At 40.3% G+C, this 17788-nt stretch overlaps 1 protein-coding gene across 2 annotated transcripts in view; it reads right to left on the reverse strand.

The window, feature by feature from the left end:
* Positions 1–15223: 15223 nt before the first annotated feature.
* Positions 15224–17788, reverse strand: part of CPED1 (cadherin like and PC-esterase domain containing 1) — a 152506-nt gene continuing 149941 nt past the window's right edge. For both annotated transcript variants that reach the window (XM_059471505.1, XM_059471506.1), the window contains one exon: positions 15224–17573. In XM_059471505.1, the coding sequence (XP_059327488.1) occupies positions 17346–17573 (228 nt within the window). In that variant the 3' untranslated portion in view covers positions 15224–17345. The remainder of the gene's footprint in view (positions 17574–17788) is intronic.

Here is a 17788-nt window from a genome sequence, read left to right on the forward strand (position 1 = left end):
CTCCCCACAGCCGGGCTCCCAGCAGATCCCCATCCTCTGCCCTGCTGAGCTTTAGCCTCCTGCCTGCTCTTTGCACCGTCTCTGCTGTATTCCCTCAGCAGCCCCCTCTTCCCCAGGCAAGGGCAGCAGGTACAGCAGTGTTCCTGCAGTCTGGAGCCCTGTGTCTGCATGCAGGTCAGCTGGCTACCAGGAGCAGAAGGGCAAACACTTTACCTTGCACGGTGTGTGCTTTGCAAATTGGCAAAGGGAAACAATTTAGAAATGCCTCGCTGATCTACCAAAATTTATTGTAATTTGTCAAATGTTTCTGAAGACTGTATTTCTAATTAGCTGATGCTTCAGAGGCCTCTCTGCTGGAGGACCATTCACTCCATCACAGACAGCAACATGAGTGGGATGCAGAGACAGTGAAGCAGAATCCAAGCCAAGGTCAAGTGCCAAAAGTCAGTGAGAAAACCTTACTATAAATCAGGAAAGATAAATTTTACTTTCTGCTTATCTTGCTTTCTCTGGCCATGGTGGGGCTTTCTGTGGCCATTCATACTAAAATGCCCACATTTTTTATTTTAAAAAAGAAAATCAAATGTCAATAAAAGAAAAAAAAGCTTTGAAAAGCTTTGTTCAAATTATTTTTCTTCTCCTGGAGCTTCTGGTGCCCATCAGAGACATGAATAGAACAGAACAAACTGCATTATCCTACCTGTGCATACAATGGGGTCATTACCCCCTTATCTTATAAAAATGAACAGAGGAAAACTTATATCAGGTTATACCTTCAGCTATGACTTTTATCACGTGTGGTGGCCAAGTTCAAAATCTGTACCTCTAACACAGAAAGCACACTCTGAACACCCCTCAGAGCTTGGCTGCACGATGTGCCACCACTCTGGGAATGGCAGATGTGCCAGGTCTTTGCACTGAAGGAACCTTGTTGGCAAGATAGTGCTACCCAAGCAGAGCCATTGCAGCACAGGGGCCGTGAGAGCGCTGCTCCTCAGTGAGAAGGGGCATGAGGAGAGATGTGCAGTGTCCCTGGACTCCAGGGCAGGAGTCCTTGTGCTCTTAGTGCAGTGCTCCCTCCCAGTGCAGCATCTCTCTGCCAGGGGATTGTCTGTAGAAAGCTCTCAGGACTTCAATAAGGTCAGGCTGGCAGCAGAAGTGAAGTTAGGAGAGGAAAACAGAGATGCTCTTTCTGCCCTACATGGCCTTCCAAGGTCCCTCTGCCCCTTGTCCAGAGGTTTAACATTATTGCTGCTATTCATTTTAATATTTACACCTAAAAGCACACACTGTTGCTGATTCAGATGTAGTATGCTGAGTTCACAAATTACTGGGACAGCAATTACAATCAGTGACAGCATTTACTGGGACAGCATCCATCAGTGGCACGTTGTCAGATGGAGACTTCACAAACAGACCTCACAAACATGCAATGGTTCCAAAGCTACCCCTGAATATTATGTTTATAGTAGGTGCACAAAACACTACAGAGAACCAGATTTTCTATGTGCATAGATAATATAATATATAGAATATATAGTAAAAAAGAGAGAATTAGTACCTGAAAGGTGAGGAAAGGACATGCATGCTTCTCACAATCCCTTCTGTTATTGCCAAAGGATCCAGAAGAAAACTAAGCTTTCTGGAGCCCATAACTCAGATAGTTGCTGAACCAATTGCTGAGCAGGTCTTTGGGCAGTCTGCATCTGCTGGTGATGTGCTGCCAGAAAGCTGGGGCTTAGGAAGAGAGGACTCAGCTTGACTTTACAGTCTGATGTTTCAGACTCTAAATCTGGAGGCAGTGTCCTGGGCTTACCAATAATTACATGAGTGCTTGAGAATTGCTCATTTTTGGGGCAATTCTGGAACTAGGTATGGGTTTCTTCTGAAGTGCTGTTAGCAAATTCTGTTCTCGACATGGACCATCTAAATGTCTGTATTTTCTAGAGTTACCCCAGGGAGATATTTTCAGCCTACTCTTATTAAGCAAAATTCATCAAGGGAATGCTGCAAAGGCTCCAAAGTTTAATGTGAAAGATGTGGGAATAAAATCCACTTATTAATTTAGATTTCACCCAGACTTCGCTTAAAGCTAAAATTAGTAGTAAAATTGTATTTGATAACAGTGCCTCTGTATGGCATCAATGAATTTCCCTGGTTGTTTTGACTATGATGAGAAATGCTCTTGGACACAGAACACAATGAAAAAAGGAATTTTTCACTGACTTAATGTTCTCTTTGCACTTAAAGCAAAATAATTTAAAAATTTTAGTTTTTCTTCTTTAGATCAAGTGCACAAGATTAGAATCGGTGCTGCTGGCTGGTGTTGCAGAACTTCTAGAAGGTAAATGTGTTGTTTGGTGAAAAGAGTAGCTCAAGTGCATGGAAGAATCCAAGTTACTTCAGTGCACAGGGGACATCTGGAGGTATTCCTTATTTAGTTTTAAACCAGACTCTCCTGAGGGTGTAATACCACTGCTTTGTTGATGTACGTGTAAGCTTCATACAGAATTTCCTGAGATAAGCAGGATCAGGTACTGTGTGTGTGTGCTTATGCATGGTGTGCACAGAGGCAGCATGCTTGCTCCCAAAGAGGTCACTGAATTTTAGGTATAATACAGATAGAGGAAGGAGGAAGAACTGCTCCCCTAGGAGCAGTGCTGCCTACAACACAGTTTATATTCCCACTGGAATTGGTAATTTGTGGTAACACTTTCCACAGGACCCTTTCATAGATGAGTTTGTTACATCTTAATAGAGACATAATTCACACACACAGAACTGTTGCTATCCTGTGAGGAGAGAAGTGACAATCAGGGAGATATTTAATTTTCTGGTGTCAGGGGGTGCATCATCATCAAATCCATTATCAGCTCCTTGGTTTCTCACTGCTAATTCAATTTCTAATGATCTGCTTATTGTTTAAGTGAGGATAATGATAGAAACAAGAATCTACTCTGTAACTCTGTCGTAATACAAAGGTCTGTTTTTTATCTTCTCATTCATCAAGGTATGAACATGTGCTTAATTTGCAAAGCATTTGGTCCAGTGGTCAGACTGCTTGCACCATACATGTGAATTTACCTACCAGGCCAGTTTAAACAGAGGAAGCTTAGGAAGAAATGTGAAAGAATGATATTCTGCCAACAAACATGGAAGTAGTTGCTTTCTACCCATAGTGTAGTGGCAATGGGAAGAAATGAATGGCCTACTTTTTGAAGTTAAGAGCCATTCACGTTATAGGACAGCATTTAAAACATTCCAGATTCAAATAATTAATTACACATTTCCCCCGCCCCCAATTTCAATGATCTTTCCCATTTCAGTGCATGAATTTCATCTTTTGTGTCTCAGCGTTTTTCTTTTATGTCCCCAATAATCCTTACTGCACTTCTTGCCCCATTCCCACTTAGCACTTTTTGATTGATAAAATTGAAAAATATTAAAAAGGTAAAACCTTATGCAGTTACATTGTGAATAATCCAAGGTCCATATAAAATGATATCTTTTCACTGGTAATGAGCACTGAAGATCTTAAAAATCAAGGTGCAAGAAACTCCCTAATAAGAAAGCAATCTGTCCCTTCATAAATGTTCACTTGAATGTCAAATGGCTACAGGATGCCTTGCGCTTGCAGGTTTTATAAGACTGTCAAAATTTTTTGATTTTGCTGGATGACAAACATAAAATCCTTCTTTGAATCTGACTGAATCTTGCTAAGTCAGTGTTAGATGTTACCTGTTTCCTGAGCCACTTCCTTATTTCCTCTCCTCAGAGATTGCCTTCTTCTCTTTTTCTAACAATTTTTTCTTTGACTGTGCCTGGCACTGGACTATGTGAACCCACTTAAACCTTTTAACACTGTTGTCAAAGAAAGTCTTTCAGCTTTGGAAACCTTACCCTTCTTATATTCCTGCAGCTGGGATATTTCCCCACTGTTGCATAAGACAGGGTAGTTGTGGTTGAAAACATGTGCAGCCGTGGGCAGGATGCCAAAGTCTACAGGGTTTAGGCTGCCCCCAACTAATTGAACTTTTCTAAACTGCCAAGTTATCAGAATAGCTGGGGTTTAACATCTCAGCAACCTTGTAATAGCATTGATCTAAATCATGCAAAAGTTAAGGCCATGGGGATAAAAGGAAATAGTTTAAATTGGTTTAAGATTTTTTTGTAATTTTTTTGTGCCTTTCCCACTGGTAGTTTCCTATTGTGCTTATAATTCTTTATTTGAAAACTTCCTTTTACCCCTGTGTTCTGAGTTGTTTGAGCAGCTCAACAACTGCAAAAGCCTCCAGTGACCACCAGTGAAAATGGGGTCAGTGTGGAGCTTGAGAATGTGCAATTTCCTCTACTCCTGAGGAGCAGGGGAAGGAGTGAGGGGACATCAGTATTCCTTAGCAGCAGCAGTCGTGCCAAGGGATTCATCCTGGAGAGCAGGGCAGGCACCCTCCAACCCAGCACCTTCCAGGAGGTGATGCAGCCCGGTAGTCTTTGCTGGAAGGGACAAGCAGGAGGTCCATGGCCCAGTATTGCCCTGGAGCATCCAGGTGGTGCCAGGACTCCATAAATCCCTCTGATGGAATTGTCTGAGTGCTTCAAAGGTGCAGTGGTTAATCCTGACTCCCAGAGTGGAGCTGGGCAATTTGTCACTCCCTCTGCCACTCCTTACCCTCCTGCAGGGACAGGGCTGCTGCCCAGATGCCTGGAGTCTCCGGCTTGTTGTAGTTCCTAGGGCATGTGAAAGATCCCCAGACAAAGTGTAAAGGGGCTCACAAACACTGGTGTAAAATTAAGTGCCCCGGTGCCATAAATATCTGTTCTTAATAGTGCACACAGTATTAAGTTTCTCTCCTGAATGAACAAATTATTTACAGCCTCAAAACCAAGTTAATGATATCTTCTGTCTAGAAATACGCATTTCTGTAGTCTCAATACACTCACAGCAAATGCTTGCAACCTCTGTTATTGCTCAGAAAATTCAGCTATGTTGTGATTCAAAATTTTCCTGCCTTTTAGGTAGTGAAGGACAACTGGCAGGACCATCAAGTCCTTTAATTTTTCATTTCTGTAAATATAATCCATTTTATTTTCTAATTATCCTCAGCAATTGCATGAGAATTTGCTTGGGCTCACTACTGCCCCAGGTGTGCTTGGCACTTTTTGCATGTGAGAGTCTGACAGGTGCTTTATTACTGTCCCTGAGTTTTTTCTTTTTGTATCTACAACTATTTCAGCAGAAGTGATTAGTAAATATTTTTGGATAATGAACTGGGAACATAAGCTTTGCGTAAGCTTTGCGTTATTCCTCAGAATTATTTTCCAGTGCCAGACATGCCATTATCTGTGTTTTGATGCAACATACATCCTCTTCAGCTGCACTCTGGGAGGTGTTATCTGCAAGGATCCATGAGAGTCCATTTGGTCATGGACAAACATCATGATGATATACAACAGGCCTGGTCCACACCAAAAATAGGGATAATGAGCCTGTTTTCCAGAAATGACTATCTTTAGATCTTTACTTCATCTTGTGTTTTCCAAGGCTTGTTACACATCCATATCTGTTGGAACAAAGGGGAAGAAAGCCCTAAGGGTTTTCTATTTTTATTATCACACAGCTGACTTGGTTAGCATGCAAATCTGGTATCTCTGTGCACTTCCTGCTTATCTCATCCTCAGGCTATAGAGGATATCACAGCATGCTGGCCAATATTATAGGACATTTAACTGGAAAGATTTTGAGACTGACTTGGTGATACTTGACTTGTGCTTTGAAGTACAACTTAATGGCCACATGTGATTAAAATCTTTCATGACTGTAGAGGGAGCTTGACAGTGTGATTCAGGTGCAAAAATACATGAAAGGGAAGTCAATATATTTTGTTTCATTGCAGCTGTCACAAACTTTATATTATCACAGTTATGAAGAAATGAAGTACTATTTTTATTTTTACATTTGAGATTGAAGATGATATTGTTATCAATGTCAACACTAATATCTCCTTATGGTAAATGTAGATATTGAGAGTTAAGAATATACTGACAAAGACAAAACAAAAATATAAGCTGAATTGAAGGACAGAGAGTAAATACTGATCACATATCTTTACCAATAAAAATTACTTGTACTCTTATAGAAACTGCTGAAGGAAAAAAACTAATGCAACATAGCTCAAAGGGAATCCTAAATACAAAATGTATAGTGAATTGTATGTATTCAAAATGGAAAGAAACATATTCTCAAATCTGATGATAAAATCTTCAGAGCTTGCAAATATTCCATATGGTTTCTATTTTATATCTGTTGCTACTTTAAAGGAATAAGTGGCACTGTCTGTGCAGTATAAATAAAGCAGAAAAATAAATGTCTGGTGAATTAAGCTGCATCAGACTATATTTACATCATATGAACTTAACAGTAAGTGTCTACTGGATAGGATCCCTGCTGCAATACTGGAGAACAAAGATTCATTGTATTATTTGTGGCTATAGAAGGGCTGTATATTAACTTTAAATTTACCTGCCATACAAAAATAAGCAAATGGACTTAAAAAAAATATAATCAGCTGTTAAACTACTCCCTAGCTGCAGAATCTGTCACTTTCAGAAAGTGGCCAGGAACTACGGAAACAACTGTTTTATGGAAGCTTTAAGACCCTTAGAGGTGTATGCTGAGGTGGTGTGTTACAAGGGGAGCTGCTTTACAGTGCGACTCCTGAGACCACTTGTGCATGTGTGAGTGTGAGAGTTGGTGCAATCTACGCTCCAAATCCCAAACCTGCCGTGTTACGGGAATACAGCTCCACCCATTTAAATCAGGGGTCTCCACCTCAACAAAATCAAACTTTCCTTCCTTTAGTGCACGGTCTCTGTATTAGAATAAGCTAAAAAGGAGGCCATGGCTGCGTAAACTTAATTTTGCCTATACAGGCACAGGGGATGGAAGATAAATGGACAGGTAGGACACATTTCTATGAAAACAGGAATTTGATGAAATTAATTTGCTGGAGAATAAAATGAGGGAGATGGAGGAAGAGATGGATCTTGTAAGAGAAAATGAAAAACTGAAATGCATTCCCACCTTATTTTAATTTTTGACCTCTTACAACTTTTGCTTCTAACAAGTTTTAGCTATGCAGTGGGCCTGTGTAAACACAGGCACCTTGTCTTGCTCACAAGGCCTTCGTAGAAAATAAAGCTGACAGAGACCTCAGCTCCACAGCTGAGAAGTGGGCACTAGTCAGCAGGCTAAGGTGATGTGTGGGGATTGGAAAATGAGGCTTGTCACTTGTTCAGAGACAGGGCAGGTGGAAGGGGAGATGAAGAAGTAAGGAAAATAATGGGAGTGGAAAAGAAGGGCCGAAGGATTTTAATGAGGAATATTCAAAGAAAGGCAGGAAAAGGAAAAGTCTGGGAATGCTTTTGTTAGAGGATAACAATTACTTGTTCGCAGGATCCATCAAGATGTGCCAGGAGAATCCATGAATTCCTTGCATGCAGTCATGTTCATAAAGTATGCACCTAAGTAAAGCATGAGCAAATCTGAAGAACTTTGGGCTTCAGAGGCATGTCCATTTTCTGACCATCTGCAGCATCTTGTTGGGGATATTTTTAAACAAAAATGTAACCAGTTGGAAAAAGGAGTCTAGACATGAACAGATCCACACATTGTACCTATGTGCAAGACACAGCATTATCTGGATTCTTGGCTAGATGACCATACAATATTTATGGATCCAGCAAGCAGATGCATTGATTACAGTTCAATATGTGACCATAATAGGGAATTCTCTTAGGTGCTTTCATAACAGTTGTTAAATCTGTCACAAATAACCTGGAAAGATTTGGAGAATTTCTGCCAGATCTCTCTAGTTTCTCCAAAAGTAACAAGTTGTCATCAATGATCAAGCCAGGATTGGACCTCAGATTCTTATTTCAATTTGCACTGCCGTCAATAGTGTCATGTGATGAGAAAAAATCCCACAAATATTCCATCTGAAACAAAAAAAATAAGTCTAGATCCTTCAATATAACTTGGTGAAAGATTTGAAGACTCAAATCCCTATTTAAAACCTACCATGTTGTGTCATAGCATTTTTACCAGAGCCCTCGTAAATCAAGCCTTGATTTTTCTTTCATTTTATATTGCAGTGCGCTGCCACTTGGACATTAGCCATACTTTTCACTTCAGCAACTTGTCTGTGGCTGAATTACTGTCAAACCATTAAATGTTCTGTAGGACTTTTCTCCTCAGATCCTCTATGCTCTGCCTAGAAAGCCTTTGCTCAGCAGAGGTAACAACAACCTGGAACCAGGTAACAAACAGTCAGCGTGGTGTTTTCACTTACAAACATCCCAGAAAATGTGTGGTCAGGATGATGGAAAGAGACAGGACCATCTCATCTTTCTCAAGCCCCAAAAGGAGGTGGAGACCTCATTACGATTGAGACAGCAAGGCTAGATCTTAAATTCCCAAGTGGAATAAACTGAAGCAAGTCCATCCCAGGTAGCATTTCCTCTGAACATGAGAAGTCTTGCTAGATGCACAAGTGCTGCCCTTGTCTGCCACATGGCAGCCACTTTGTTTGCCAAAGATTGGGCTGTGCTACTGCACTGACTCTTTCCCAGTAGCTGCAGGGCCAAATTCTGTAGTGTTGAAATGGTGGCACTGTTATTTGGGGGTTGAGAGCTTATAGTCAGCTCTGCATCTGTATTGACATCCCCACTATCAAAAGAGATTGTCTGGAGTTTGTCTAGTCAAAACTGGAAATGACTGTGAACTTGAGGGCTGATATTCTGTCCTTCAGGCCTTAGGAAATAACCCCAGTGCCCAGGCTGCAGGAGCATGGAAGATGGCACAGCAGATACCAAATGTGGTGATTGCCTAGACAGGTTGTCTAGACAGACAGATAGACAGACAGACAGACCACTCCAGACTGGCTCCTGTGGAGTGACAGATCACTCATTTCAATGACTTGCATCTCTACTGAATTTTAATTAACAGAAGTGTGAGGAGCAGGTGTTAACTTGTTTTATAGATTCATTGTAGTCCCTCGGGCTCTCTAGACAGTTAGATATAGTTACCAAACAGTTAAAAGTTCCTGCTTCTGACCCTTTTAATCTCATTTACACAGTTGTATTTGCAGCAGGTATTTATTCACATTAAGAATATTACTTTGAAGCAAGGCATTTAAACTCCAAGAGGTGCAGACCAGTCCACCAACAGCACTTCAGTGGTGCTGGATGAGCTTTTTCTGCATCTAACATGTGGAGAGATTATCAGCTCCCTCCTGGCTCCAGCTCTCCATTTGCCATTCCCCCCTATGTCTTCAGGGACATAGAAGTTGTGACAGGATGAATGGCAGCTTTATAAATCTATCTCACAGCCCCACTCAAACCATCTGAAATTGCACATGTCAGCTTGCACACTACAATTAAAGGAGGTCTCTTTTATATTGTATTGTTTTGAGCCAAGTGAGGTAGAGAGCAGTTACATGAAAAGCTGCAAGCCCCACGCAGAGCAGTAATGTTGAGGGTGTATTTGTGTGTGTGCTGTGCAGAGATGCTAAGGGCACTAAATTCTTCATAGAGCCAAAATGGAGAATGTGGCCAAGGTTAGGCTCATTGTTTAATGCCTATTAGACATTTTCCTTTATAGTGGTCAGCAGTCCCTAAGTTGCTTGGGCTGACAGCGCACTTCTGGTACAGAAGTGCTAGAAGCTGGGGCCCTCATATACCAACCAATATCTCTGATATTACCTCTAAACTTGGAAAAGAATCTCTATGGTTTCCTGGAGTTAGGTGCCTGTCAGTTTGGCTTTTCTCACAGAAACAGACACTCACCTAGCCCTCTTGTGAGGCAGTAGGTGGAGGTTTGTTCTTCATTTACCCAAATGAAGAGTCTTAAACCTGTATATCCCATACTACCACAAAATGTTCTGCTCGCCAGCAGGACTGGTGTCCCTCTGAACAGTGCACTGTTAAATATACAAGCAGCTCCAGGAGCAGAGGTTGAGAATGTTCCACATTATCCATACTGAAAACATCTCCTGGTGATGGTGATGGTGGTGGTGGCCTTGTGTTCAAGTTCCTGCAGTAAAGGAGCAGAAGGGAATGTAAAAGCATCTCTTACCTACATAATAAATCCCACAGACACATCTCTGTTGAACTGACATTCTTCTCTCAAAACTTTAGGCATCAATCAAAAAATCTGAGTTTCTTTAGGTTGCCTTTACAGTAAGCAATATTGTAGAAATAAAAGACACCTCTAGAGAGTAATTCAGATTTTGGTCTTTCTGTGATGATTACAAAAAAGCTAAGTGCGACCACAATCATAATTACAATGCCTCTGTTAAATATGTAGGAAAGCAGGTTTTGGTGCCTGAGACCAGTCTCTAGAAGCTGTTGTCCTTGACTTCCAGGCTGGCCTTGATCCAACAGGCAAGTTTTGAGTATGCCTGCAGGCTCTGCTGTATGCATTTCACAGCTGAAGGTGTGTTATTTTGATAACTCCATCAGGGCTACAGTGCTGAACTGTTCTAGAGACTGAGGAGCCCTGCATTAAGAGATTACTAGACCCTGAGTCCTTGTTATTGCACAGAAATGATGCAATGTAGAATTTAAGGACCTGTAATGGGTGGAGCAGTAAGACCTGTTACGATTTAACCTTTTACCATCAGCAGTAAATCCTGTTGTATGTATGTGTTTTATAAGAACTGGGCAGGACACAGTGTGAAAGGATGTTGAAATAGGATTTTACAGTAGCTAATAGATACCATTTGCTGCAAACAGAGCTCAACAAAGGCCCTGAGCTAAAAAAAACCCCACATCAGTCCACAAAAATCATCTTTAAATTGTAATCACCCCAGTGAAAACTTTAGTAGAACACAACTGTGATTCTCTGTTTCAAAGGAAGCCATTTGTGGGCTAGACCATGCTGGGTGCTCTAATGGCTTGCAAGGCCAGGTTTTCAAGGCTTAAAGTGTTTTCTGTCCTGTTAGGATCAATAGGGATTGGCAGATTTCTTTGAATACACTGAAGGCATTAGAGCTATCATAACTAAAGCTTTCTGTAAATATTTGGAGCTGGCTTATGAAGTAAAGGAAAAATGCCATTCAGAAGTAATAAAACTTCTCTCATCTGTTGGATAATTTGACTACCATCTGGGGAGGCTGCACAATCATTATCAGGCAGAGTAGAAATATTACTTCAAACTTCTCAGTCCCACAGAATCATAAAAGAAATATGGAAGTTGATAATGACAAGAACAGAAGAAAATATAAAAGATGTTTTTGGAACACGTCAAGTGAGAAACTGCCAAACACAGATCTGGTCTTCCAACCCTCACAATAATCCATATAATTTACTAACTTTAAAGGGCTCCTGAAAACATTAATTTCATGCACTTGATCTGCAGTAAGCTCTTCTTGACTGCCTTGACTTCGTCAAGAGGTGTCTGTGTTGTCATTGTATTGCAAAGCTCCCACAACTTCTCAGTGATTTCTCATGGTCAACTCCTCACAGCACTTACTCCATCTCTCTTCACAGCACAAAAAACAAACTCCAACTCTCTCCTCACCCAGCTAACCCACTCTTTTGTAGCACTCATCTTCTTATTGGACACAGCTCTATTAAGAGCAGGCCTGTTCCTAAAAGATTAGGAATATGGCGATAAGTACAGCTGCAACCCCTCAGATGTGAGACTACCTTCTGCACTATCTTTATTTTCTTACATTCTATCCCTCCACATGTCTGAGTAATTTTTATTCCTTAGTCAAGGATTTTAGTTCTGCATTCTTGTCTTCACCCAGAGTCTACTCAGCACCCTTAGAGCAGCACAGGGGAAGGTGGTGCAGGCAGACACTGAGCTGTCTGTTTTAACCATATAGACTGTCACTGCTCAAAACAGATTAAAAAATCACAATATTGAAAACACCATCTGCAGTGGGGATGCAGTCTCCACAATGAGGTATGGGAGGGAAATGCCCACTGCAGTGACTGTGTGAACACACCTCACTGTTAGGCAGGAGCATGCAGAGCAGTTCACTCCCTTCGTTTCAGGCAAGCAAGCAGTGGGGAAAAAAGTTTGCAAAAGCTGGGAAAACACCTTGGTATTTGAGTTTCAGCTGAATGGGAGTGAATTCTGCTCCTCATTAGGCAAGTTCAGTACTAGAGGAAACCATAACAGATGCTGTGTTTCATAAAGACCTCAGATTTTATTTAAACATGTGCTTGATCTTCAGTTCAGGGCTGCTTACTGTGGTGTCCCTTGCCAAGGCTGTTGAACATGCTTGAGGGCTTGCAGGAAGAGCTGCCCACAGGTGCTGAGAGCTGGCCCAACAGCCAGATGAAAAAAAATAAAAATGGGACAAGTCCATCACAATAGAAACTTGTGCTGCAGAAGACGCTGTTGTGACCCCACAGGCTCATCTTGACCATTGCAGTTAATGACTTGAGTGGTTTTCTAGAACACTCAGCTCCAGGGGCTGGCCTAGGCTGACATGCAGCACTATTTTTAGTACAATCTAATCACAGGTGAGTAAAGCGTAAGCCTAAAATACACAGTGTCTTTTTACTCTGTAGTCAGAGCTTTTCTGTTCAATGGATATTGTGAAGGTACCAGCAAATACTTCAGGATATGTACCAGCACCAATAAATATCTATGCCTGCATTTTACACAGACTGCTCTATTGTTTGGAAGATTTACACAGGTAAAGATGGCAGTGGAGTTTGAAAGATTGATTTTTGCTTGGTAAAGGCAAGCTCCATGAAGAGCTAAGTGCTAATGAAAACTACTTAATACAACACAGCTGTTTTAAATTCATCAAAGAAAATCACTGCCCTAGATAAGAGGCTTGCTCTACCCCTGCTCTATTCTAGTGCTTTTGGGCTTGACAAAAATGTATTTTGAAGATTCAGACTGAATTTGCAACAATTATATCTCAGATTTCCAGAAGCTGCTAGTCTGACAAAACACAAACTTCTAAGGTCATCTGAAAGAAAGGCTGATGTGGAGTAGAGCAGGTGCAGATAGTCTGTGAGGTAAGACAAGCCAGATGCAAAGCTAGGAGGCAAACAAGAAGGTAAGACCATATTTTTCATGTGACCCTACAGAGACTTGTTTAGCAGTTTGGGTCTATGCCAAATAGTTCACTGCTCCTTTAAAAATTGCTTTACTCTAAAAGAGTAATCTGAAGATCCCTGGACTGCAGTCAACTTAATATCACACATATCTGCATCTTCAAAGCATTCTCTTTGGCTCAACATAGCAACAGAATCATACCTATTAGTGGTTATTTCAACCTTGAGGTAATTTGATGCCTCGCTACCCCACCCACTAAGCAAATAAACTTACTTTGATGTCCCTTTAATGTGTCACAGAAGAGAAAAATAAAGGCCTTGTATTTAACAGTGTGAAAGAGATTATTCTGAAGATTATAATTTTCAAATGAATACCATGACTAATGTTAAATGTTGTATTTGCAGTCCGTTCTTTCAGCTCCTTGAAATCTGGCAACTCTGACGACAGAGAGGACTTGTCACGGCATTTCCCTACAAAAAAGGAAAAAAAAATTTATTCCAAAGTCAGTCAGTTATTCTGAAGATATTTATTAAGATGGACTTGATCATGGTAGCCAGGTACCCTGCTCTAACCCAATTCACTGTTCAACAGCTGTTCAACATCTATGGAGTTATATGAGAAGTGAGGAGTTGTAACTCACTGGACACTGGTAAACTGTGCTTCAGCTGAAGGCATGCAATAATTACTGAGACTACTCCTCTGTATATCTGTGGAGAGTTTATTTCAAGGATGGCTTAAAGAAAAAGGCCATGAAGGCATACAGTGGAGAGAACAGTAAAAGGTAGTTGCAAAGCAGTTCCAAAAGCAGTTCCCAGGCTGATTTCCATAAACAATTAGGCTCTCTCATGTATCACTTTATAAACAATAAGGTTCTCAGGCAGTCTTCCCATAACAGGCAAAACACCCTCTCTGGGAAAAGATGACACCCTGAGAACAGATGTGGAAATTTTGGGAACCTTTCATATCACAGTGGGAACACTGGTTTTGTTTTGTGTAACCAATTATCGGTATTGTAAAACAAAAGGAGTGGTTAGAGTTTTCTCTGTTAGCCTATCATAAACCTGGATTTTGGAATATGCATGAAGTTAATTAACACTGTTATTTAAAGTGACTGATCGATCAATAAATCGGAGTTTGATATATTAAAGGATGGTCGTTTCCCCTTCACTTCAACATATATCAGAGTGTTTATTTTGCAGCACAGTTACATTATTACTCTGCCTGTAGCTTTATGTTTGCCCTAGTTCTGTTCTAAGCTCTGCCTACTGCCGGGCAGACATTGAGCAGGAAACCCCATTTCTCAGAGTTCTTGTTCCCCAGCCTAAATATTCCAATCCTACCACTAATTCCAGGGCCATTCATGCCTGCATTAGGAGGTGGAACTCAATCTGACAACTAGGTCCTTTGCTATTTTAATGGCAAGTAATGGGACTAAGGTAGATGTATGGACTATAGGAACACTTTCATGTTTATTCAGGCAAAATGTCACAGCAGATACAATAATTGTATAGTAAACTGCAGATAGCAACATGTGCTCTCACTGGAATTCAAACACAGTAATCCTTTTATTGTCTTAATCCATAAATTTTAATGCATATGAGCTAGTAATCCTTGCATGTGAATCTTAACTCCCATCTTTCACATAGATAGAGATACTAGATATATTTTAAAGTTAAATAACAAAAATGTAGCTTACTATCCTTTGTTTATTCCTAAGACTATGTGGATCATACATAGTGTTGGAAACAGCTTATTCAAAGAACTCATTTAAATAAAAGCAATTTGCAAATTGTACCAATGACTTTGTACAGACATATTAATGTACATAGACATGTAAAAAATACAAAACACACAGGTAAATATACACTTAATACATTTGAAAAATATCAAGATTTGGAAAACATTAAGACATCTGGGTGTACAGCACATGTAAACCATTTTGTGGTGAAACCAGAACTGATGAATTGCACATTCACTGATATCCACTAGAGTATAACAAAGTCAGCTCTTTTCTTTTCATCACTAAGCTGATACTTCAGCAATAGATTTTAGCTAAAAAAAAAAAACATAAAAGCCCAGTTAATGGCTTAAAAACATTTGTGTACAGAACAATAACAGTAACAGCATGTGGATTTAAATGAGCTACAAAAAAAATCTTATCAGAAGCAGAACTGTAATATACCTATCATCGATCATCTTAATACCAAAGACATCTGGCTGCATTTTGCATCTACTAATATTAATGATGATATTCTATCCTTCAGCTTTTAGGTTGTGCAGCTCTCGATTTCCACACCCAAGAGAATATATTACATCTTTTGCATACAATTATTTTCTTTAGATAATCATATTGCTCAAAACCAAATGTTGATATTTTCAGTATTTATGCACAGCTCCTGACCCATCTTTCATGTAGATCTCCATGTCAGGGAAAACCTTGCATTGAAATTTGGGGCTTTTTTCTATAAGCAATCAGCAGCATAATATACAGAAACAGATATAATCACACCATTTCTCTAATTTTGTCATTATCTAAGTTAGGAGCTTTTTCAATATAGTGAAAGGTATCTTAAATTAGGTATGCCAGATCCCATTTTGGAGGATATTCTCTATCACCTAGGATGCCAAACTCCATATTGGATGACAATTTCTTATTATAACTTTACATATCTTACCTGAAGAAGCACAAATTCACAAAACTACAGCTGAGCACACAAACTGTGGATAGATACAGGATCTTGGCCAAATACTAAATGTTGTGTCATTAATTTCTAGCCCTAATTCTACACAGAGCAGCCCTGTCCTTTGTTTATTCCCTGACATTGTGGCTTGTTTTCCCAAAGAAGATGCTAGGGGAGGATTATATGTAAAATTGTGGCTGGGAAGCATGACACAGAACTCAGCAGATCCTTTGTTAGACTTGAACCTACCTGGTTAAAACACCATAGTGGCAGAGTGGTGCCTTGATTGCCTGCTGTGTGACTGGATGAATAAAAATCCATAAGTGGATAATTTTTAGGGACAGCAGTCCTGTGGGTTGCCACTAACCTGTCACCCAGCTGCTAATCCTGGGCTGTGCAGGGTTTCCCATTGGGTACCACAGCTGTGAATGAGAGGGCTGCCAGCACTGTGGAGGGGACCAACACACAGCTTCTCCCCAGGGTGTCACCCATAGAAGGTCTGCAAACACTGGGGATGTAGCTGGGCTACAGCATGAAGCTGCAGTTCTGAAAAGGACTGAACTGAAACTGGCTGTCCGTGCCAAGCAAGTGATGCTGGCAGTATATTCTGCTGCCATCACATCACACACTTCCTGTGATTGATAAATCACCAGATCCTGAAAATCTTATGTGTGCTTGAAAGGGGGATTTTTGTTATGTTTGTGGTACTGGCTTTGCACATTGGCAAGCATTTTATTAAAAAATCATTAAAGAAATGGCACTTCTCTGCAGGAAGAATACTTGATTGGCTTTCAGGACAAGGTAGACACTGAAGCACTTATCTAAGCATTCTTCCTGCATATGGACACTCTCCTAAACTGGGACCATAAATAAATTAATGTTAACAAATTCACTATATTTACATGTTACATTGAGACAGTTTCAATCAGTCTCAAGTATAGCTAATCTATCTCCCTATTAGCTTCAGAACATGCAAAAAAATAAAGTAGATATCTGTTCCATCTAAAATACAAAGAGATGTGTTTTTACTAAAACCACTAGAGTTCAAAACTCAGCATCGCCAGTAAAATGCTAATAGACATTTTCAGATTGTATAAACCAAGTTTCTAAACAGAAAATGTATAACATGGAAGTGAAAACTCTCCACATAAAATAAAACTCTTTCAAACGGAATGTAGTCAGTTTCTAAATACATTCAAATATTACAGTGTTTCTATAAATAGAAAAGTAGATAGTGCTGAAGACCTAAAGCAGCCCTTTCCAAATGTTCAAGTGAATATATAGGTCTCTTTTTGCTATCAATAATACACACTTGCTTGAAGTACAGCTGTTCTAGTCTTTGGCAACAGTTCAAGTAACTTCCCCTCTTCTCTCCTTTGCAACCCTCCATCTTCCACTTTCACACAAAAGAGTCACCAGGGCATATCTTAATTTCACAAGGTTTTTGGGAAAATACCACATGTCCCAAATTCTCTTTGTGTGTATGCAGTCAGTTGAGGAAGCATATCTTAATCCACCATGCTCCTTCAATTGTCCCTCAGGCAGTGGCACTTCTCTAGTCTCGGTGCTACATCCAAGAGAGGCTATGTGCTGACAAACTCCCTCTTATGTGCACAGAGCCTGCTGAGAAGGATTTCAGAATAAACTTGATTTATTGGACCTCGGACATGATAGGGGGACTGAGAATTTGTTGCATAGTCCTGCAGTTGTGATGCTGTGCTTTGACTGCCGAAATATTTCCCCAGCGTATAGTGCCCTGATAACGTCATTGTTATGTGTGGCCTTTCTTCAGAGGGATTGGATTTCACCACCTGCAAAAGAAATGACATATGTGAATGCTTTCTGCCTGCACCTAGAAAGACAGACACACAGCTGTGTGCAGAAATGCTGAGGCAGTTGTCCATGAAGCAGGTCTTGATACTCTTACTTTGAGTAAATATTATTTTAATAGCAAATTTGTTATGTTGTAAACTAACTAAAGAGCAAGATCTTAATTTTTTAAATCTACATTCATAGGCCATTATAC

The sequence above is a fragment of the Ammospiza nelsoni genome, chromosome 5, assembly GCF_027579445.1.
Source record: "Ammospiza nelsoni isolate bAmmNel1 chromosome 5, bAmmNel1.pri, whole genome shotgun sequence".
NCBI lineage: Eukaryota > Metazoa > Chordata > Aves > Passeriformes > Passerellidae > Ammospiza > Ammospiza nelsoni.